The sequence below is a fragment of the Aythya fuligula genome, chromosome 7, assembly GCF_009819795.1.
Source record: "Aythya fuligula isolate bAytFul2 chromosome 7, bAytFul2.pri, whole genome shotgun sequence".
NCBI classification, from domain to species: Eukaryota; Metazoa; Chordata; class Aves; order Anseriformes; family Anatidae; genus Aythya; species Aythya fuligula.
The window spans coordinates 36,788,512-36,811,809 of NC_045565.1; the positions used below are offsets into that span (position 1 = coordinate 36,788,512).

Sequence of the window (23,298 nt, forward strand, 5' to 3'; positions counted from 1 at the left end):
GGCTTTCCCAGTCATTACCTCACAGGGCAATGCAGACATTTATTTTTGACAGCAGAGAGCCGCCTTTGGCCAGCTGACCATTTCTGCCCTGGAAGTTAAATCCAGCTGCACCACCTTGTCTGCGGGGTATTTTGGAGGAGATCGGGAGCAGCTGCAGCACGCACAGCAGAGCTTATTTCTAACACTTCTGCAAAGCTTTTCTCCAGCGTGTCTCTTTGCCTTTTCACTCATGCCTATCCAAACTCTGATTCATTCATTAGCATTTATGAACACACACACACACGTATTTATTTATTTAATCAGGTCGCTGTGTCTGTATTTATGGACCTGGTCAGCCGATGCTGCCCCATCCTCAGAGCCATCCCGGCCCCAAGGGCAGACGTCAATCCACAACAAGCCGAGCGCGGCACAAGTTCAGGAAGCTTTTCATCAAGCTCATGTTGACAAAGATAATTTAAAATGAACACCTTAGAGTCCTCTTTACTGCGAGCACAATAAAAAGGAATTTCATAAAAATGTTTTATGTAAGCCTTTGCAAAGGAAATAGCCATCCCTCCAGAGATGATGATTAATAGAGAAAAATGGTTAGCTGAATCTCCAGTTTATTTTGTATGTACTGGGCATTTCCAAGCTTTCTTTTCTAAAAAGCTACTATATATTCTGTAGGAGAACACACCCAGAAGTGTGTGGTTTACTGAGAAAGATTGATAATAGGATGATTGCTCAGGCACTCAAAGCATGATAGTTGATAGCCTATCACACACTCATTCGAAAGGAAAGCAACAATTATCATGGCCTGACATGTTTATCATTGCAGCGCTGAGCCAGTTATCTGCACGGCAGAGCTCCACGATATTAGAATATTCTATCACGCCTAACACAACTCACGCAGGGCTCGCTACTGCAGCTGTAAATCACAAGTCCTGCAACTGCTTCTTCCAAGAGCGCCCGAGCATCTCAATTCAAGCAGGAACACAGCTGGCATCCACATTTGGTTTTCGGCATGGAAGAAGAACGATTTTCTTCCCCTCTGGATTCTCCTCCAAGATGCTCACTTGCAAAGAGGCACGATAATCTCTGTGGGTCAAATAACTCTGTGGGAAGTGCCACCAGCTCTGCCAACCCCCTGCCCTAGAGAGGGACCCCAGCTGCCTGGCTTCCCTGCCCCTAATTCCAGGCCTGGGCCCCGCTACCCGGCACTGGAGCAGCCAGGTGACAGTGTGCTCCCCTGGACAATGACTGAAGTCTTTCTGCATATCTTGTAGGTGACCCAAAAACAGGGATTCGGGCAGGTGCTGCCTCGTTCATGAGCTCTGCCTCTTCCTCCTGCTCCCATGATGGGCCTGCTTCAGAGTGGCCTGCCTCGTCCTCTTCTTCCTCCTTCCCCTTCTTAGTCACGTTTCTTCTTTTAATAAGAGACCTGGTTTCACATCCACTGCTTCTCCTCGAATACAGGGATGGCTGATACCAGCACAGGTTGGCCCTGGTTCAGCTGTGGGGCCTGAACCAGAGGTCCAGGCCCAGAGGTCCATTTGCCTCCTCTTGACAGAGCCGAACAGTCCTGAGAGCATCTGACGGGCACAGCCAGTCCCAGGCAGATCAGGGCATACCTTTCTAGAACATTCTATCATCTTTTTAGGATCCCGCATTTGTTCAGGGCTGAATTCCAAAGCCATGGGAGGCGACAATCCCAATAAATACCTGCCCACGTCCTCCCACACACCTTGCCACCCGCTGCCGTCCTGCCTCGGGGCAGATCTCCGGGTGGCATTCTTAAATAGTTGGTTAACCTCACACAAAGCTGCAAACACAGGCAGGAGGCATGGCAACAGGACCGTGCTAGTCTGAACAACCCACAGATATTAAAATCTGGTCAGATCTGTTGTTATCCCAACCCACAGCCACCCAAAGGGCTGCTGTGGTTTAGCCTGGAGGCAGCTCAGCGCCACAGCCACTCGCTCACACCCCCACGGGGATGGGGAGGGAACCAGGAAACAGGGGGTGGGATAAAGGCACTTTAATGGGACAGAAAAGGAAGAGAAATAGATATGTAACATCTACCCAAAACAAGGGATGCACAACACAGTCGCTCCTCTCCCACCAGTCGGTGCCCGGTCAGACCCAGCAGCGGCAGCTCCCCCAGACAGCCACCCCATAGTCCTTGTCCCACACCACACCACACAGCAGGGAACCCCCCTTTGGGCCCCTCAAACCAGGACAATATTCTGAAGAGAGTACAGCCCTGTCCTACAGTCTGACAGGCTTTATTCCGATGGGAACGTTTGCTCCTCAGGCTCCCTGAAGATAAACACTCTGCCGTACTTCCTCAGCAGTCATTTATCTGAGTGGTTCTAATGACTGCTCAACAGGAACAATAATCATGGAGATACATTGCTCATACAAAGATCTCATCTGAACAGCCAATATCGTAACTGCACACTTTCCCCAAATTTTAATCTCGCTGTATTTTGCTGTGGTACACTTCGAGCATCAAAAAAATGCAAAATGCACCAAAAATAAAATTTTAAACTTAACTGATATACTGTATTTCAAAAATATATACTTAAGCATTCAAAGCACAAATAGTTTCAAAAATTATCCCAAAGACTTAAATCAGACGGACTTCCACAGCAAGTTAGGGATGCCACAGTATCTCCCTGGGTATCACGTTCAGAAAGCTGTTAAGTGGTGTCACGCTAAGAAAATGATATTCCATGATATCTTGGGATATCTTGGGATATTCCATGATTCTGTTTCTAGCAGATACCTTTCAGCTGCCAACACCACAACCTGAGGATCTGTTGCAAAGGCTGAGTGCCACTAAGGCCGTGTTTTCTTATAGATGTGATAAAGGATGCAACTCAATTCGCATAATACCCATAAATGTCAAAGCACATCTAAAAACTACTAAGGCATAAGAGTTTTGAACTCACTATTACCACACTTTCAGAAAGCACCTCTAAACAGTACCAGAAAAAATAACTTGAATTCCAGAAAAACACTTGTAACCAGCAAATATTTCTCAGAGCACACAACAAGGCTCATACACGGAAGCCTCTCTCCGTTGCAAAGCATAATAAGCTGCTTCCTAATGCCAACAAGGGTAGCCTTACCTGGAAAAGGCGAAGTCAACACTGGAATTTTGATAGGTGAGAAGGTCAGCACGTGGCAGGGTTGGATGCTCGGAGGTGAAGGTCCTTGAGGGCCTTCAGACTCCACCGACATCATCGCCGCAGTGGCCGCTGCGGCCAACGCGAGGGTTTGATTGCTGCTGACCGGTTTAAGGCTATTCTGGCAACCACCTGTGGAAGAACGAGATACAACATTTTATTGTCAATTGGAAACCAGTGGATTTACGTCAGAATGGTTTCAGCATTTTGAGTTTTAACACAAGTTGGCACAACGACGTGGAACGTTCTCCACCTGGCTTCCACTACACGAGTCCACCTTCACGAGATGCTAGGCATTGAAAATACTTTAACACTGCTTTCGAAACCTTTGAGTTTTCTGCAAAAAGCACACATAATGGCACCATTTAAATATAAGTTTTACTTTATACAATGCCTTGTCCAAGGCTATGGGACTCGTGCAGCATCACAGGCACCAGAGCCCTTGCCCACCTCACTGCCATTATTCCAAGTCCGAGCCTGTGGTTAGTGCATTTTCAGATATTTAAACCCCATGCACGTGAACATACCACTATAACCTGGAGGGACAAAGCAGAGTAATATTGGGTGATACATAAGCTGTGCAGTTATTAAATTTAAATGAAAAAATCAATAATAAATGAAGTCAACAGGTTGAGTGTATCGACCATATTTACTTCATCTGCCATGGCTTCACAGCTCTTCACGAACAGCCTGATTCTGACTTTTCCTAAATATAAGCCATCTGATTCCAAATCTGAATCTTTGTGTTGCCTGTTATATTCAGCATTCAATGTTAGTGTTACCTGCTGGACTGTTGTCCTGGTAGATGCCAGCAAATACCTGAGTTCTGCAAGTTTTATTTAATAGTAACATTCGCCTTGAAAACACGCCATGCAGAAAATTCTGATCATCTTACAGAGCAACTCTGAAGTTGTCCACCAAACGTAGGCTCAAATTCACTTTTGACTGTGTAAGATTTACCTTAAAGTCTAACAAGCTTAAGGGGTAGACCTTTAGAGCTCAATCTTGTCTAAGTATGCTAAATAAACAAGAAAATGAGTAGTAAAAAGTCTTAAGGAAAAAAACTAATTTGACAAACACCAGCTGTTACTCCCTCTGTACTCAGCTATGTATTCAAAAATTAAGCAATCATTAGCTTATTATGTTATTTAGCAAATGTTTGCAGTTCATGTGGAAATCCTTCAGGCAGTAAGAGCCAACTGTAGCTCTGCAAAAAACAACAAAAAAAAACACACTATTTGCTCAGACACATCACAGCAGGCATTTCAGACATTTCCCAGATTTTTTGTACCTCTGCCTGGCCCCAGAGCACCCGCTGCCCACCAGGCATGGGCCCAGGACACGTCAGAAGGTGCGAAGGCAGCTCGGCATCGTGCCTTGGGCAAGGAGGGTGCTGCCACGGTCAGAGGTGGTGGACGCACCCCCAGCAAGCCACAGCCCAGCTCTGGAGCCCAGCTACCTCACCCAGGGTTTCAGATCCTCCTCTGCATTCACACACCTGAAACTTTTTTGCATTTTAGCTGCCAAGTGCTGTTTTGCTCTCAGTTTGCACTGGGGGAGAAAAGTGGGTCAGTGTTTTGGAAGGAATATGTTTTGGTTACAGCTAATTGGGGCTCTTGAGGTTATCTGTTGTGCTAACTTTTGGCAGCTTTGCTTCTAACTCTTCGTAATAATTATTGCCAACAAAATAAGCTCTCTCTCTTAGCAGAACAGAAGTCAATGTTCTCAGCAAGCACCACAGAAAAAATTCCATTATCGCTACTGCATTTGTCAATTCCAAGCAGAACCCATTTAAAATACCTGCACACGCACTAATAGGACAGGCATGCAGGCAAAAACACACACACTAACAAACAATATTAAAGGTTTAACCATTCAACCACCAATGGTTAAAAAATAGAGTATTCTGCCAACGTCACAACGGAAATTTCAAAAATAGCAGTGTCCAGCTACTCCAGCCGTTTTACCAGTCTTCATGTTTCTTCACCTGAGAACTAACACGGCACGTGGGTGAGGTTAAACACCTCGCCCCCAAGAAATCTCACTCCCTGCTAATCCTAGCCAGCCTCAGGTGGGGAGAAAGAAATCAACAAAACGTCTTCCGTAACTCTTATGAAAATTAATGTTGCATGGAAAAATTACTTTCCTACTGGCTTCCTACAGGGTACACAAGCCGCAAGGTTGTTTACTTCTCAATTGATTCTTATTTTGGAGAAGATGCAAATCCCCCAAAGAGCCCAGGAAAGCAGCAAAATAACCTAAGTCTTCGCTGCTTGGACAGCCAAAGTCTTCTATGAGCACAGACGAGTAAAACTCTTGAAGCAGTAGAGTTAGCAGGGCTTCCTTATTAAAGTTTCATCAATTCCGTTATTAAAGTTTCATGAGTCAGCCGAAAGAGAAGTTTCGGTGATTTCCCTGCCTTTGATGAGGTTCTCTCCCCCTCTCTCCTACTAAATAATTCCATCAAGCAAGGACTACCCCTGTAATTGTTAATACTTGAGAGTACATCACCAGCAGGGTGCCTGGGGGTCATCAAGCCCATCTCTTCCTTTGCAGTCAACTGAGCAACCCATCTCAGCAATTTATCAGGCTCAAAGAAAAAATATGATTTCCAAAGCAAACTCCTATTGGAACCTGGCCCAGGACATCACTTCAGAGATCGGGATTTTCTTCCGCATTCGGCATAGCTGGAGAGAAGCAGCTCTGCTCAGGAACAAAGCCGATTCTGCTGGAAGCATTTCCAAAAAGTTCTGGGAAGGGTTTCTTAGAATCACACTTAATGACTTCATTTACTTGAATTTCAAGAGCCTAATGCTTTGCAAGTAGTAGTAAAATACCATCACCAATATACACTTGAGGGGAAAAAAAAATAGCAATGGTTGTTTCTCCAGATCTGTTTACCCAAGGCACGCTGCATTCTGGGCAGTGTAACACCCACTCGGCTATTCTTCCTAGGCTGCCGTCCCTGCTTCTCCAGCAAGCAGACTAGGGGAGACATCTGAGATTTGTATGTGATGCTACTGGAGAGCAGCTAAAGCAGCAGTGAAGAGATTATTCAGAGACAGTTAAGCGAAGGTGGTGAAATGCAGTGAAGGCGACGGAACAGGGCAGCAAGCCCAGCACAGTGAGCGATGGGCCATCCCCAAATGTCTACCTGCACACATCCGTGTGGGACAGGGTCTACGCGCACAGGGGAGGAGCTGTATCTTTTGCACCTTCTCTTTTATTCGAGCACAGCATCATCTGCTTAAGTTTCTTAACCAAATCCAGTTCCCTGTTGATGTGGACGACCTATTTTCACGTGGTAGACCTGGGTCAGTTGGCTACAGACATCCAGGGACTGTAGGACAGCGGGCCTGGGCCAGGCTGCAGCATCCAGCGGGATGGAAGGGCACAGCAAAGCCCAGCTTTGGGCTATCAGCATGGTCCAACACGTGAAAAACTGAATCAAGATTCTCTGCCTCAAAGAAAAAAAGAATAATTTAACAAGACAAAACTAAGTACTACTAATACTTGTGAGATATGAAGATCCACTCCTCTAAAAAAGGGTAATTTAATTCGAGACCTTCTCTTTTAGAAAAAAGACATATATAGGCATGTGTTGTGCAAATTTACTGTACGTGTAATTTAATACATTTGAAATGACACTTGGCTATATTGTCCTTCAGTCTGTTTCTTCAGTTCTGCCTACAGAACATCTTTCCCCCAAAAATGAGCATCTCCTGAAAGACCTAAATTAAAGAAATAAAAGAGGAGGAAAAAAATCAAACAGGTTAAAGACCTTTCTGAACTTTTTGGCTGTCATTGAAGAAAGAAAAATACATGAATGTATTTCCTTTTCACTTCTTTAAAAGACCTACTCAAATGCCTCTTGTTTGTTTGTTTTTGCTTTTTTTCCCCTTTCAGTCCGTTAGCTCCTGCAAATGCCCAACAAAGGCTCTGTAAGAGCTCTGTGGCTTTAGGAGAACCTCCTGCTGAAGAGGACAACTGGACACTAACTCAAACACTGACCTTGCTGCCTCTTCTTTTCCACCTGAAAGAACTGAAAGACAATTCTGACACAAATGGCGTTCCACATCAACGTGCTGAAGTATCTCTCCCCACATATGTGGACACCAAATGTAAGGAACCACACAACACTCAATTTCTATCAAAGCTTTCCAATCGCCAAAAACTTCAACCCTATGCAAATGATCTTTGGTAGTTTACGAAAAGAACACAAGGACTCGGTACTAGCAGAAAAAACTGCCAAGTATTGAGTAGCATCCTAAGGGATTTGTAATTCTTCCCATGTACATCTAAAGCAATAGGTATTTTGAAGGCTGTCAGCAGAGATGCATGTTACGAAACTTGTATGAAATGAAATACCAATTAAACACAGGTTGGTTAAATACCTTCACCTGAGAGTCAGGGAAGTTAGTGACAGCGAGCTCTTAATCCTCACCCGCAGAGGGAGGTACACCACTTCTACTTCTTTTTAAACCAGACGTATTTTTTACTTTCCTCATAACTGCCTTTACCCCTGTTTCTTTCAAGGCTCAAGCTACTTTTCTTCCTCCCAGCCCTGGCCACAGGTACCCCGCTGTTCTTTGGGCACCAATACCCTGCTCAGTCCATATGTTACTGAATTTGCTGCACCTACGTAGGCACAATCCCGGCTACTAACTAAAAAAAATAAGAAGTCTATCATTTGTGATTACAAAGACACTTCAGAAATGTTTGCTGAATCCCAGCTGATGCTGCCTAAACCAGCTGAAGGCTAGAAGAGGGATTTTTGCATAACACCACACCACCACCAGATGACTCCTCGGGTCTAGTCCACTGGCTGGGGACCTATTCTGCAGCACAGGGTTGCCACTTACCGCTCCAGCCTGGGGTTAATAAGTTCTGACAAGCATTAGAGCTGTCACAGAGAGCTCCCTGATGAGCTCTTGCTGGCAGCCAGGTGGGGAGCAGGGATGAAGTGCTGGCGTGCAGCTCCGCACCCTGGTGTGCCCCATGGGTGTTCGCAGAGCAGCGCGGGGAGATGGTGCCCCCAAGGCACGGGGTGCAGGAGGGTGCCTGGGACACTCAGCTTCATGCAACAGCTGTCATAAAACACTTAGCACTTCCTCTGAAGATGTGTGAAAAAACAACTCCAGAAGAAAGAACAAAGCATTTCAAGTGTGAATTATTGTTTACTGTCCCTTATTCCCTTTCCCTTCATCTGCAGAGTCTTTAAGAGAAAAAAAGAGATAATAACGTCTGAGATGACAGCTCTTTAATAGACTTATTAGACTATTATCAGTATTAAAACTGACAACAACTGTCTTTTGATATGGAAAAAAAGAATGTAGTTCAAATGAGTTAAAGTGGCTGTCGCTGTCCCATCCTCCCTCCTGGAGGACGAGCCACAGAACAGAGGGAACAGGATAAGGAAAGGTGCACAGGGACTGCAGCTTAGTGATACGGGTTAGTGGAGGACTGGCTAGTGTTAGGTGGATCTGGGGGATCTTGGAGGTCTCTTCCAACCTAGATGATTCTGGAATTCCGTGCCTCAGACCTCATCGCCACCCAGGGCCCTGCTGCTCCAGGCGAGGCGTAACACTCACCTCGCCAGTTGCTCCAGGCCCTTTTGTGGACCAACAGCAGTGGTATCAGAGACTGCCCTGGCCAGCAGTGCAAGGCAGATGTTGAAACACACGGTAAAATGACACAACAGGACAAAACGTGACAATTAATAATATTAATAAGTATCACCTTAATAATAAATATAGATACTTATCCTACCTCTAGATACATGTAACGATACTGACCAGTACATGTAAGGAATGCACTCAGACCCTGAAATTGACAGCAACTGGGAAGATAAGTTACTCATTGTTTCATTCATCAGTGGGATTAAAAGGGTTTTTATTACAGACCGTTGGGATCAAACACTAGATATTGTCCTTTCTTGCTCCACTCAGGTCTCTACCACTGTAAAGATATTTTCTGGTACCATGGACTCAACAGGAGTGATGCACTTTGGCAGACTAAGATGTCCTTCCAGTCCCATACTCCCCTCAGGAGTAAATTTAACTCTAAAGAGGATACATACAAACCACCCACTCAAGCTCAGTATACTTACTAGTAACAATAAAGCACTTTTTGGAACCTGTTTCTGTCAGTTCTGCCTGCCCCCTGCTCAGCAGGCCGGACTGTCACAGCAACATTGAGGCGCCGGACGATGGCTGGTGAGCAGGAAGGCCGCGGCCTTGCTGAAGAGCACCGAGCTTCTTTTCATCAAGCACAAACATTTGGAAGGCCTACAGCACATAAATTTGTAATACCAGTATTTATTCTTGCAGAATGCAGGCTGTGGAGGATCTGCTGGCCCTGCTGCCTGAAGTGCACATGGCTCGAAATTTCAGGTGCTGAGCAGCTTGAAGCAGCGCTTATCGATCAATATCACGAAGCAATGGGTTGACTTAAATAGTATATTTATCCCAATACAAAGGAAAACATATTGATTTCCCTATCTTCTGAAGCCAAGAGGGAAGAAAAAAACATAGCCTTTTATGTGTGTTAGCTGGTATTGCACACGTCTGCCAGTAACAGCACCACTAATGGCTCACTTTTATGCCCACATGTAATAAAAAGACCTGGCTCCTCACACACACTGACAGCCTCTGCAAAGCCCCAAGAGAGATGAATTTCTGTACAACGGGGTCTTGGGACCGGGTAGGAAAACATGACAAGCAGGGCAAGACTACAAGCCTTTGACCATAAACATGTAGCTTGTAGCCTTATTTACATTACTGGAGTGAAAACCCATCTTACTGGGGCTAAGGTTTGGACTTGGTTTGGGTAGGTAACACAAAGAGCCATAAAAAACACAAATTTCATGATATTTTTGTTTTGTTTATTGAGTGCCACTGAAGTCAAGTGTTCCCAAGGACTTCAGTGCTCCTCTCTGCGGCACCTGACCAGTCCAAAAACGCAGCAGGCTTTCATGACATTTCAGCTCCTCCAGGCTCCAGGTCTGAGCCTGGCTTTCACAGCCGGGGTGTCCGCATCCCCCAGTCTGAACCCCGACACATTCTGCTGCAGGCTCAGCCCCCTCTCCAGCCAACTCTCCCCTCTCCAGTACCAGAGATGAAAAGAGCATCCAGAGGCATGCCGTGTCCCATCAGTGTCCATCTTTTCACAGCCTACTCAAAATAGAGGTTTTCTTTTTGTGCCTTTGCCAACACGGAAGCATGAGAAGAATAGCAAGATAAATATCTCCCAGCTTGCAGGCTTTGTACAGGATTCCTGGCATTAAAAGCCTCAAATCCAGCCTGGTTTAGGAACCAGAGAAGGTCAGAGGTCTTTTGTGTCATGTATTTCAAGTTTGCTCAGAACCATACAACTTTTCAAAGTAAAATTGAGCAAATTTTTATATATAAAGGAATCACCTTCCTTTATAGATTTGTCTTCAATTTAAACTGAAATCATCTGTATATGTACACAAATTCTAACACAGATACTTGCTGTGGCACTGGCTCAGTTCTGCAAAGGTTAGTGGGATTAGAAGAAAGAAGATGAATACTAATAGGAAGGATCAAATAATCCTAATCCACATGGGATCAGTAATGCTAAAGTAATTTTGTGAAATTATAAATGAACTCATCTTTCTGATATTTGTGATTGTCAATATCCATGGATGAAAGAGAAAAGTGACTGGTTTTGAGCAAAGAGACCCTGTTGAAGTGTAGGGGAAGGAAAGAAACTTTGGCTTGGTGGAAAACACCTTCTGTTGAAAAATCTTTCCACAAAAAAAAAAAAAAAAAAAAAAAAAAAATCTGCTTTAAAAAGACTAACTTCTGTCAAGGAGACCAACACAGTCTTCATTCCAGGTTAGATTGACCTTGATGAAAAAAATACTGAGAGCATTTTGTTAAAGATCAAAGCAATTAAAAGGCTTTCACTTCTTCAGTATCCACTCACAGCACTTAGTGCTCTGACTGACAAGGCTCCCGCAGGTTTCCCATCACATATTGTTCCACACATAACTTAGCAGCTACTGCTGCAGAAGTCCATAGAGTCATGGAACGGCTCGGGTTGGAAGGGACCTCAAGGATCTCCCAGTTCCAACCCCTGCCATGGGCAGGTTTGCCACCCTCTAGGTCAGGTTGCTGAGGGCCTCACCCAACCTGGTCCAGAACACGTCCAGGGATGGGGCAGCCACAACCTCTCTGGGCAAGTACCAGGGCCAGTACAACACAAGACGTGTAAAAAACTGCAATTTATGTTGAAGTATGTTTAAAAAATCTGTTTGAGGACTGCCAAGTGTTTCAAAATGAAAACTGATGATGAAATGCCCGAGTTTACTCAGCTCTGAGCAAGACGTGCAGAAGGCAGCACCCAGGCTCCATTTACACTGAGGCTCCTGCAGACACCGCTTTCTCAAGGCTACCAAGTCCCCAAACTGTTGGGCTAGACCACTGCCCATGACACTCGCCCACAGAGAAGTTTGAAAGCCTTTATTCAATCAGCCATCAGCAGCACTAACAGAAGCAATCTTCAGCTCTGGGCCCTCTCAGCACCGGCTGCAGACAGGATTTGGGTCAGGTACGGATGCCCAGGTCCCTCTGCAGGCCCAAGAATCTCCCTGCACAATCCCCGAGGCTGTCCACAGGTGCTCTGCTGGAAGCTACACAGTACTACAGCCCTCAGGAAGATGTTATATTGCTGGTGCTGCCGGAGTGCCTGCATGCTGTCAGACACAGCACAAGACATTGTGTTAGTGGCATTGCTACAGAGCCAGGAAGCTTCCAGTCCCTGCAGGATTTTGAGCTGTGCGATGTGGGACCGTGCCCACGGTCACAGGAGACACCACGCAGCTAGCCTCACATTTCAGTCACCCTTCAGCGAGCAGAAGCCATACACAGATTTCAACAGCTACAGGCTGAAACCCATCATTTCAACATAACAACATCTCTGGGTTTCTGCTGTCCTCAGCCAGGATGCCTCCTTCACTCCCCCTCCACGTGCCAGCAGCTGGAGCACACAAGCAGAGGTGGGACCAGCTTCGGCGTTTGCCCAGGTGGGCTCTGCTCGCCGTGGTTCATAAAGCACTTCTAGAGAGATATGAGACTTCCATCTGTACCTCCTGAACCTCCCCTTGCAGAAGGCGAGATGAAAGGATTGTTCTCCAGGTTTTCCCGTGAAAACCTTCTTCCACGCACCAGCAGGAACACGTGGCTTACCAGGGAACTGCTGGCAGCACTGCTCTTCAAAGCCGGAGACGCCAAGCTGCAGGGACGCATACTGAAAGCAGCTTCACTACCATCGGTAACAGTACAGCAGCGAACATCAAGGACCAGAGGGCTACAGCTTTCACCTGAACAGTGGAACCAAGGCTCCCTCCATAGGCCACCAGCCGCGCAGGGACGTGCAGAAGGCAGCAGGAGGAAGGCAATGTGCATCTCTGTACCCCTGTCCCCAGGCAGAGCTGTGCCTGCGGATGCTGCTCCCCACGGGAAGCTCAGTGCTGAAACCCAAAAGCTTCAGCGCAAGGCAGAGACCTCGTTCTGAATGAATTAACCACCCAGAACAGCTAATTCACAGTGCTTTGAGGAAAGCTTCCAGGAAGCTCCTTCAGCAAAGCAAAGCCAGACGGCACAGCTAACACGGGCATGGCTGACTCGGTCCAAACCAGCTGTGACTCCGTCCACGTGGCAGGCAGCACACCGCAGGCGACAGCAGCATTCATCCTTCCTCCGCAAAAATACCTCGACACTGCCTTCCTCGCTTACAGTAATGAGCCCGACAGACATAAAACCAGCTATCGCTTCTGGGTGGGAAAATAAAATGCCATTATTCACTTTAGATACACAAAACTGTAAGCACATAAATTCATGTTTTGTAATATACTGGAGAATAATAGCAGCTTCCTTCTCTTGCAGAAAATAACACCTCCTAGTAGCTCGTACTCACAGCTGTGAAATTACGGGCATTACCATTCACCAAACACCAAAGCCTCATTCCTTTATCTTCGTAACATTGCTGATACACTGAGAAAACAATTATATCATTACTGATAACTGTGGAAGGCAACCCTGCCTGTAAGATAGGCTTTCTAAACGAATACAGTCATGTAGCCTGCAAAAAGCTTATTAACTTCTCCGTTTAAACCACTTAACTAAGCAATTTGCTCTCAGTATTTTTATTACTCTTCATATTAACTGTAAAGATTATATAGGAAACACTTCAAGTACTGCCATAACACTTCCTAGGAAGTTTAAGTATGTTTGGAAGCAGCTCCTGATCGGGCTGTAAGGCACTGATACCATCTTCCCATTCTTGCAGCAGGGTCATAAATATACACGTCTGCCTTCACGAGCTCCGGAGCACACAGACCTCAGAGCACATCATTTGATTAGCATCCACCTGATGCATGGATTGCATCGGTCACAAAAACATTTAGAGAGGGATGGGAGGATTTAAGAAGTTATCTGGGGGGTGTTTCACACCCTCCCCTGCTCCTCTCCCACTTGAAGGGGAACACGGAGAGCTTTCTGAAAAGGAGGGCAGCAAATGCTGAGCACTCTCCTGGAAGAAAAGCAGGGGCTTGCACCGTGCCAGGCTGCTAGTGGCACGGGGAAGGAGCCCGAAGGGCAAAACCTGCAGAGGTGAATGAGTCAGGAGTTTTACCACCAGCAACCTCTGCCCGTGCTGTGCAGCCCTAAGAGCAGCATTCTGAAAGGAGCTGCAGTAGTCAAAGAAGTTGCCATACACTGAAGGAAAAAAGGCTGGAAGAGAAATTTAGAGACACGAGCAGAAAAAGGCTCTGTCATCAGCCTGTCCTGTAAAAGCAGCAACTAGAATTAGGTGGAGCATGAGTACATTTAACTGAGGGCAGAGAGGAAGGTGAGGCTGCAGCGCTGAGCACAGTGCTGGACACAGCCCTGAACAGAGAAGGCAACGGGAAAACAACCAAGAGATGGGAAAAGAGGGGAAAGGCAGAGCCTGAGGAGAGACCAAATAAGCAACCACACAACTTGGTGGCACCCCAAGTTCAATTTGAAATGTAAGCAGTGAGAGGTCAGTGATGGAATTAACAGCAGACAGACTTTGTATCAGCAGGAAAAAAAGACGCCATTCAGGGTAATTCTACCAGAAACCTCTTACAGCAGGGGGATAATAAGAAGAAAATGGATCAGCACCAGTTTGATCCATCTGAAGACCTGTCAACACACGCCTGGCTGTGCACATATTGTTCACCAGGAAGGAAATCTTCAGCGACAACACAGCTTCCCCTTGCTACTCTGGGATCACAACCCTGCCGTTCGGCTGGGAAGACCCTGCTCTGCCTCGCGAGCTCTCCTCATCTGCTACCAGATAGAGATATAATTCAAATACAAAGAGTAAGTATAAGATACGTGTCAAACTCCCAGCCTTTGCTGCATTGTCTGAGCCGACAGCTCAGCACAGAGCTCTCTCAAGACCCAGAGCAAGCACATAAATTCGAGCCAGTTTACCAGGTACCAGGCTCCCAACCCATCCGCCACACGTGCATTCGTGCAGCCTATGCCAAACTCCTTCCTCACCGCTGCATTTGTCATTAAGAATGCACTTCAAGCGATGCATCCTGCCTGGGAACACCGCTCAGACGTTCCCTACCGCATCCAGGTGGGAAAGCATTAACACAATGGGTTCTCACCCGTGGTGTCCCTATTTATGACCACCGTCACTCCCAGCAGAGCCACGTCCCCGCAGCCGAGCACTGCCTGCTTGTGGCAAGGACCGAGCGCAGCTTACTGGAAAGGGCTGCTGGAAACATCAAAACAGAGCTGATCCGAGTTGTTCAACACGCTAATTAATCAATCTGGCAAATTAACCCAAACAGTAATCTCTTCCAGCACACTCGCACTGAACTTCTGTCTTATTGGAAAAATACAAGAAACTGACTGCATGCTACACAGGCTGAAAACACAAAGTGCCTTACACAGAAAGACCAAGGGAACGAGGGCTCCTCTGCCAACCAAATGACCATCACCTTACATCCACGACAGAAACAAAGTCGGCAACCCATTAAGAATATCCTGATCCTGAATTTCAGAACGTAAGTTACTGGTTTAAGTATCAGTAGCATTATGGTTCTTAATCCTTTCTGTGAGACAACTGCTCTTCCAAATTAATACTGCAACTCACAGAGAGACTCAGCTTTATGGCAGCACACTTTGCTCTCTTCCAATCACAAAGCTTAGCTTTTCTATTAGCAGCTGTGACACACCCGAGTTATGCGGATTAATGTCATTTATTTCATAAATATCACCGAGCATAACTGAGCCCCAATGAGATGATGGATCAGTTACTCTTCTCTACTGATTACCGTCTACACAAACCACATCAAATCCGTACAACTTACAGCAAATAGAAGAATCACACATGAACTCTTATCGGTATTATTTTTTTCTGGTTAGTTGAAAATAAGCCAAGTATCTCGAGGGCAGCTTGCTCCATCTTTCTGGAAGTAGACAACTAGCTACGGAATCATCTGTTGCAATCTTCTATAATTAATATGTTCTTTTCTTTCTTTTAAAGTAATTTAGGGGATGAAAAGCACTCTGCCATCAAGGTTCCAGATCAATTGAGAGATTTTCAAATGAATGGAATGAAACCCTTACTTTAGAAAATGGCTTATGCCTCTCTGGAGTTGCATAAAAAGCGGTAAATACTTAATTATTTACTAACCTGGTATCAGCTGAGGTGCCAACACCACTGTGGGAAGAGGCCTGGAGGCAGTAGCTGGCCTGGCTATAGCCATAGCTACTTGATTTGTCATTAATAGAGGCTTCTCATTTCCCTGGAAGAGTCTTGATTCCTCAGGATGTATCCATGCTGAGTCCAGAGCAAATGCATTATTTAAGTATATCTGTCCAACACAAATAAAAACATTAAGGTTTGAGATACTTTATTCTCACTTCTATTTCTCATTTTTTCTGTTTAATCTTTAGCTCATTGTTATGATACGGAAAGTATCTCAATTTGGGGACAAACTTACAAGAACAGATTGCTGCTGCTCCGTAAGCACTGTGGACAGAGTTTAGCTGATGACGAGAAAATTAACTGGCTCTGAACATGAATAATCAGCTTATGCAGCATCACCAACAGAAAATAATAACCGAAGCCAATTGTGCCTCAGACAGAGCTATTGCAGAGCACGTCTGTCTGCAATTCAGAGACCTCAGTCATCTTCTAGGTTGGAGTGACAGGGACGAGGGAAGGAAATGGGAACGTACAGTCACAAAGCCTCATTTCAATTATTCAGCTAGTTAAATTTACGGATGTAAATAACGATGGGCAGCACGAGGGCCTGGGACTGTGAGCGAAACCCTGGCGCCAGCCCCGGGGCTGGCAGCGCTCCCAGCGACAACACTGCCTGCACTGCACCCCCATGTCCCCTCCTGAGGAAAACAGGGAAGTGCTCAGGAGAGGAAAATGGAAACCCTTAAAATCCCATTCAGGAGCGAAGCTAAAGCATTTCACTCAGCGTAGCGTGGATAAATAGTGAAGATATTTTATTCTTTGCATAACTTCACAAGGCTGAAGATTTAACGCCACTGAAGTGCCCTCCTCTGCCCATCACCCCATGACATTCCTCCTCCCTGGGGGGTTCCCAGACAAACCCCTGCCCTCCTGCACACAGCTGCAGTTTCCAGAACCAGGACTATTCCTCGGCTCACACAGCCTACGTGCACCAGCATTAAGCACACTCCAGAATACGAGACCCGGGCTTACTTTGCAGGTCGGCAGCCTTTTATCTATCCAGTTCTTCCCAGCGTGAGGCGGAACCGTGGATGCGTACACAGGGGGAAAGAGAGGAACAAATTCCACACCCGACGACGGCGAAAATCCTATGACGGGAGAATGGCCTCCGAATATCCACTGAGGGGGGGGGGGGGAGGAAAAAAAAAAAAAAAAAGCAGGGAGAAAAGTTAACAAAGGGATTTCACCACGAGTAAACTGAGGCTTTAAATGGTTTCTTAATTAAAGAGATGACTGCACATTTCAGAAACAAGCCTCTTCAGCCCGAAAAACGTTTGGGTTTCTGCAGGCGCTGTAGGGGCAGCGAGAGGTGCCCCGGCCACCGGGAGCTGCCCTGCCGATCCCCAGTAAAGCAGCGCCGGGCGGGGGGGCTGCGGCTCGCCCCCAAACCGCGGCTTTTTCTCCGCATGACCAAAAAACCTCACGAACAAACCCAGAACAGGAGCCGGGAGCGGTCACGGGCTCTGCCAGGCGTGCTTCTGCCCTGCGAGCACACGGAGGAGGCAGAGCCGCGAGGGGCAGCGAGCTGCTAGGGGGGTCCCGGCCGCGGGGAAGGAAGAAAAAATTAAAGAAAGAACAAAAAGAGATGAAAACACCGCAGGTCCGGTGGAAGATGCCGGTGCTCCGCGGCTGGGAGTACCTCTAGCGGCGGCTCAGCGCCCAGCCGGGCTCTTTGCGGAGGAGCCCCACGGAGCCCCACGGAGCCCCCACGGCCCCGTCCCGTCGTTACCTGCCCGGGCAGCAGCTGCCGGCGGTGGTGCCGGTGCTCGGCGGGCAGCAGCGGCAGCAGCGGCTCGCAGGGGACGTGCCAGCCCGGCGCGGACAGCAGCAGCGGTGGCGGAGGAGGAGGAGGAGGAGGAGGAGGATGGGGATGGGGATGATGGGGGGCAGCCCCACCGAGCCGGAGCAGCCCCGCGGCGGCCGCCGGCACCGCCCAGCCCCAGGGGGGCTCCGCCGGCCACAGCAGCGGCGGCGGCCGCTGGGCTGCGGGGCCCGGCAGCATCCTGCATGGCCCGGGGCTGCCACAGCCCCGCTCCGCTCCGCTCCCAGCCGCCGCCGAGTGCCAGCCCGGCTGAGGCGAGCCCAGGCGCCGCCCCGCTGAGGCGCCGCCCGTGTGGGGCGGGCCGGGCAGGGAAGGGAAGGGAAGAGAAGAGAAGGGCAGGGCAGGGGGCTCCCGGCCCCTCCGGGCGGCACTCGGTGTTTTAGGGAATGGGGAGAGGCTGAGGAGGGGCAGGGAGCGGAGCCGCCCCCGCTGCACGGTGAGGGCACGGCGCCCGCAACGCGCCCGGTGCCCCGCGGGGGAAGCGGGCTGAGCCCCTCAGGGGAACCGAGCCCACCCTCCCCGTCACGGTGCTTTAGGGTTTTTCAGCAGCTGCCAGCATCTGTACTGCGGGGACAGCCTGCCCTGGCTTGCTTGAAGGCTGTGCTCCCAAGGTGGGGCAGACGGGGAGGGCAGGGGGCCATGCAGCCCTCACAGCCTGCCCAGAGCAGCCCCACAGCAGGGGTGACACCGCCACACACACACAGAATCACAGAATTTCTAGGTTGGAAGAGACCTCAAGATCATCAAGTCCAACCTCTGACCTAACGCTAGCAGTCCCCACTAAACCATATCCCTAAGCTCTACATCTAAACGTCTTTTGAAGACTTCCAGGGATGGTGACTCCACCACTTCCCTGGGCAGCCTGTTCCAATGCCTCACAACCCTTTCGTTAAAGAAGTTCTTCCTAACATCTAACCTAAAACTCCCCTGGCTCAACTTTAGCCCATTCCCCCTCATCCTGTCACCAGGCACTGCCACCACCACCATGACCAGCAGTGCCCTCAGCTCCTGCCAGGCTGGGGAAGAAGCCCCCAGCAGCACTACCCATTAACTGCCCTCGTTAAAACTCAACCCATGGCACGTGGCTGCCCGTGGAGGCGTCCCAGCCTCGAGCAGCTGGGAGAGGGGCAGCACGCTCGGTGTGATGGTGTGAGGAGAAAGGGCTCCATGGCAGCTCCTTCCCACAGCCTGGGAAGGCCCCTTGGAATTGGGTCTCTCGTGGCAGTGAATAACCGTAGCAAAGTTAATTACCAAGAAGTTTTGAAGTACAATTATTTTGATACATGGATAAACACGAGGTCAGGAAAACACATTGCTTACAGTCATCCTCAGAGATCCTGGGATGTACAGATTTGAGTAATCTACAAAGTGACAGAAACCAGATAAAGAGAAGATCAGTTCTAAATATTTTAGTGCTTGGCCACATTTTTAAACACAAAAATCATGTAATGGTGATTGTAGCTAAACAGAAAAAAATATATATAGTGACAGAAAAAAAGATTGTTTCCTATGAAATGCAATAATCCCAGAGTAGAATTTGTCTATTTAAGAAAGTTTTTTTGTTTGATTGATTTTTGTCTATTTAAGAGCAGTTCATCTCTAAAATACTCCGTATAGAAGCAAAATAACAAATTGTATTTCGTTGGACATAGTTGCTGGGGATTTATTTTGGGGAAGAAGAAATGTGGAGAATTTGAAGGAGTTCAGCCGCTCTTGGCATCCGCTCACCTCTGCATTCAGGGCAGAGTAAGAGCCCTGCCAGTCAGTGGGAGAAGCTTTTAACTACATTTTTCCAAGGTACACAACATTGTCAATACTATTTTTTTTCACATAAGCAAGGGAAGTTAGAAAGGACCAAAACCATCCTTGAGTATTCTTCTATTTAAGGTCCAGAAGGAAAAAAATGTTTCTCAGAGGAGTTTATTTGCAATGTTGAATCCAAATTTAGTTACTGGCAAATGCCAGCATTTTACTTTTTTTTACTCTTTTCTTTCCTTTTTTTTTTTTTTTTTTTTTTTTTGGGGGGGGGGGGAAGGATGGTGATGAGGGGGAATTATAATTTCTTAACAGTGTGCAGTCTTACCAAATACTTTACTAATATTAGATGTGAAGGTTTGTGCAGGCAATGTGACTTCAGAAAGCCCAAGCTCACTCAGGTCAGCTGAAGTCAGCTGCTGTAATGACATTTTGTAGCCTGGCTAAACACACACACACACAAACATCAGCTGCTTTTTCTTTCAGACTTTCTTTTCCTACACCTCAAAGAATACTAAGGAAAGTGTTCTTCTGCTCCTGCCTGGAGCTGGGGAAATCCTTGGGTGTTTTCCAGCCCACGTGCAGGATGCTGGCGTGGTCCAGGCTTGGCGCTGCCGCCTGCTCCCCGGCCGAGGCGGAGGTGACCGCAGCAGGACGAGCTGCAGCACTTGCCAGGAGCAGTGAGCTGTGCTGTGCTCTGCTTTTCCTGGCCAGTCCAGCGAGTGGCAGTGATGCTGAGTTCAATTTAAGCATCCAGGGATGGAGCAAAGCGCACAGAAACAGCGCCTGGGCAGCGAACGCCATCGTTTGGGAACAGCCCCGCAGTGTTTGGGGGAAGAGGACAAACTCCACAAATCCCTGCACAGAACTAGGGTGATCAGTGCAGCACTCGCTGGCTCTGAAGCCACATTTTTCAAAGTGAAAAGCTTCAAATAAACTTTTCTGGCTCTGGACTCACTTGCCATACTCATGCGCACACATTCTGCTTCATCTTCAGGGCACGGAGCAGCTTCTCAGAACGAAGCAGCAGCCCCACTGTCTCCTGCTCCCCCACCAAAGCACCTGCAGTCGGTCTCTTTGTTCTGGTAGGGGCTGCTCTGAGCAGCCATCCTCGTGCCCAGCCCTTGTGTTTTATTGAGGGGAAGGCTGGAAGGATGTCCTATTAAATGGAGAAGTGACGTGGGTCCGGTAGCTCCCCAGTTCCTCGTGGAGCTTATTCTCAGGGCCTGTTCCAATGGTGTTCTGCTGCTGCTGACAGATTTGCCTGCAAGCCCAGGGAGCGTTTACTGTCACATTAAATGCTGATGTGCTTGAAACGGCCTGTACTGCTGAGAAGCTGGCACAGCAGCACGGGTGTCAGTACAGCAGCAACCCCTTCCAGTGGCTCCCAGCACAGCACGAGCTGGCCCTGGAGGATTCCCTCCCCGGGGCTCTCCTCTGGCTGCAGCCCACAGCAGCAGTGCTGGTGGCTGGACATGGACCACGTTGGAAGAGAGATCTCCTTTCCAGCACAGTAGGCACACAGAGGGAAAAATTTACTTGTGATAACCACGAGCAGAACAGCATTTCGTGCCATTTTGTGCAGGCATTACACAGAACTCCCTGTGCAGAGGCATGCAGACACAGGTGTGGACATGCCGAAGTTGCCTCTAGATGTTAGCCCTGACCAGAGCCTCAGGCACTGCATGCTTCAGCAGGTTCCTAATGAACAAATCCCTCCCCGTGCGCTGTCTGCGAGGGGAGAGGCGCAGGGAATGAGGTTTGCTGCTATCCTTGCCAGCGGTTGAACCGCTCGGTTCACACCACGCAGAGGGGCTGGAGCAGGAGAGGGATCTCCTCTGGCACCTCGGGTGCCTGGAGCTGCCTGAGCACCAGCAGATTGCTCTTCCCAGGTGCTAAAGCACCCGGCTCACTCCTCTGCAGCAGCGCAGCCATCAGGAACCCCATCTGAGGAGCTCTTATTTCTTCCCAAGCAGGGCTGCCAAAACACCCAGCCAAACGCATGCCCCAGCCAGGCAATTATTCCCTTTTCTCCTAACCACACAGACTAATAGTCTGTCCCCGGGGTTAAATAGTCTGTCCCCTGCTGTAACCCCACCAAGAAAACTCTCAGAAATGTCAAATGAAGGGCATAAAAAGTGCAGCAAAAGTCACTGCAGCAAGACATAGGTGACACAGGACTTCAGAGTTCCTAGGAGCCCTTTTTCCATCTCCCAGGGTGATGGTGAGAGGTGCCTCGAGGTGCCCAGCTCCCCAGGACACCTCTCCCCCTCTCTGGCAGGAGACCATGGGCAGGTGGCGGTGGCAGAGAGGGTCCGGCCGTCGGGCCAGCGCTGCTGAGTTCCCAGAGGACACATACAATATTAGAATTAAAATACAATATAGAATTAAAATGCCAAACCGTGAGGGAGCAGACCAGAAAATAACCTCTGGGAGGGGGGTGGATGGAGAGGGAAGGGGCAGAGGGGCAGAGGCACCACCTTCGGCTGGCGGGGCGATCTCCGGGCTGCCCTGCCACCTTTTATGTTTCCTAATTGTCCATCCATCCCTTTTTCACTCTGTCCCCAGACTTGCTGGCTTTTTAGGAGGACGCATCAGGAGATTACAGTAAATCTTAACCTTGCTGGGCGCGAGACGAACCCAGTGGCAGTTCAAGCAGCTGTCAGAGGAGCATACGATTGCACAAAGATGATTAATTGGCAAGTTAAACTATAAAATATGAATTTCCTTCCCATTATACTTCGATCGATCTGTTCTCCAGTTTCTCATACAACATTCTGAAGTTATTTTTATACAAAGGTGGCGTTATTGATATCCGTATTTCAGACGCTGATTATTTAGGAGGAGAAGACAAACGAGGGGTCGCTGCACTTCATTTTCACCGTCCACATGCTCCACGGAAAGTGAGAGCACAAAGGGGCGAGCAAACACCTGCCAGGCCTGCTAGGGACAGCCAGGCCCCTTTGCTGAAATCCCAGGGGCATTCCCGGCACATCAGATTCCGGGGTCAGACAGGTCTCTTTTTCTTAAAATCAGAACAACAAACGCATCACTCAGAATTAAGCTCTGCAGGGCTTTGCATATAGGAAGATCCATTCAGGGAGCTAAGAAAAGAAACAGAAAGGCACTCAAACCAAGAGAAATACTTGAAATGGCTTATTCCGAATGCACACACAAAAGACCAAGTTGCTGTCCACATTTTCCTGTTGAGTTGAGGAATCAAGAGCACAGTCATTTAAGGAAAGATTTGTTTTTCATGCAGTCGTATGGAACAAGTCTCTGCCTGATCTGCTTTTAACCCTCCTTGGTTAACCTGCCAGCCTGCCTCCCCTCCGTGCCTTCTGCATCGCCGCAGGTCTGCGTGCACTTTGGGTACCTCGGGTGTGATGCTTGCATAGCTAGGGAAAAACTGTGAGCATCGCAGGTCCTCAGTGAAGTCAGATCAATTAATTCACCCTCAGTAGCTTGTTTAGAAATTAACTGTTTCATAATTTCAGCAAAATGCGTACGTGATGAGCTCCAAACATCGCGCTAGCCAAAAAGCACCAAACAACAGATGGTGGCAGCTGACATCTACCTACTGCTCCAAAGAGAGTCTTGACGGAGAGTCAGATGAACTCTCTCATAGAAAGACTACTGGTAGGCTTCAGAGCAGAAAGATTCACTTTTTCTTGGCATCCACTGGTAGCTAGCTAGAACAGGAGGTGAAGAGCGATACCCAGCACACCCTCAGCATTAGCAGGGTGAGCAGAAGATACCACAGCAACTTGCTTA

The 23,298-nt window shown here is 48.0% G+C and overlaps 1 protein-coding gene across 1 annotated transcript in view; it reads right to left on the reverse strand.

Annotated features, from left to right (window-relative positions):
* The window catches only part of TCERG1L (transcription elongation regulator 1 like), a 67,437-nt gene extending 49,452 nt beyond the window's left edge, over positions 1-17,985 (reverse strand). The window contains exons 1-4 of the mRNA XM_032191658.1: positions 17,677-17,985; positions 16,920-17,066; positions 15,873-16,053; positions 3,114-3,302 (exon numbers count right to left, since the gene is read on the reverse strand). Of these exons, the coding sequence (XP_032047549.1) occupies positions 3,114-3,302; positions 15,873-16,053; positions 16,920-17,066; positions 17,677-17,949 (790 nt within the window). The 5' untranslated portion in view covers positions 17,950-17,985. The remainder of the gene's footprint in view (positions 1-3,113; positions 3,303-15,872; positions 16,054-16,919; positions 17,067-17,676) is intronic.
* Positions 17,986-23,298: the final 5,313 nt, after the last annotated feature.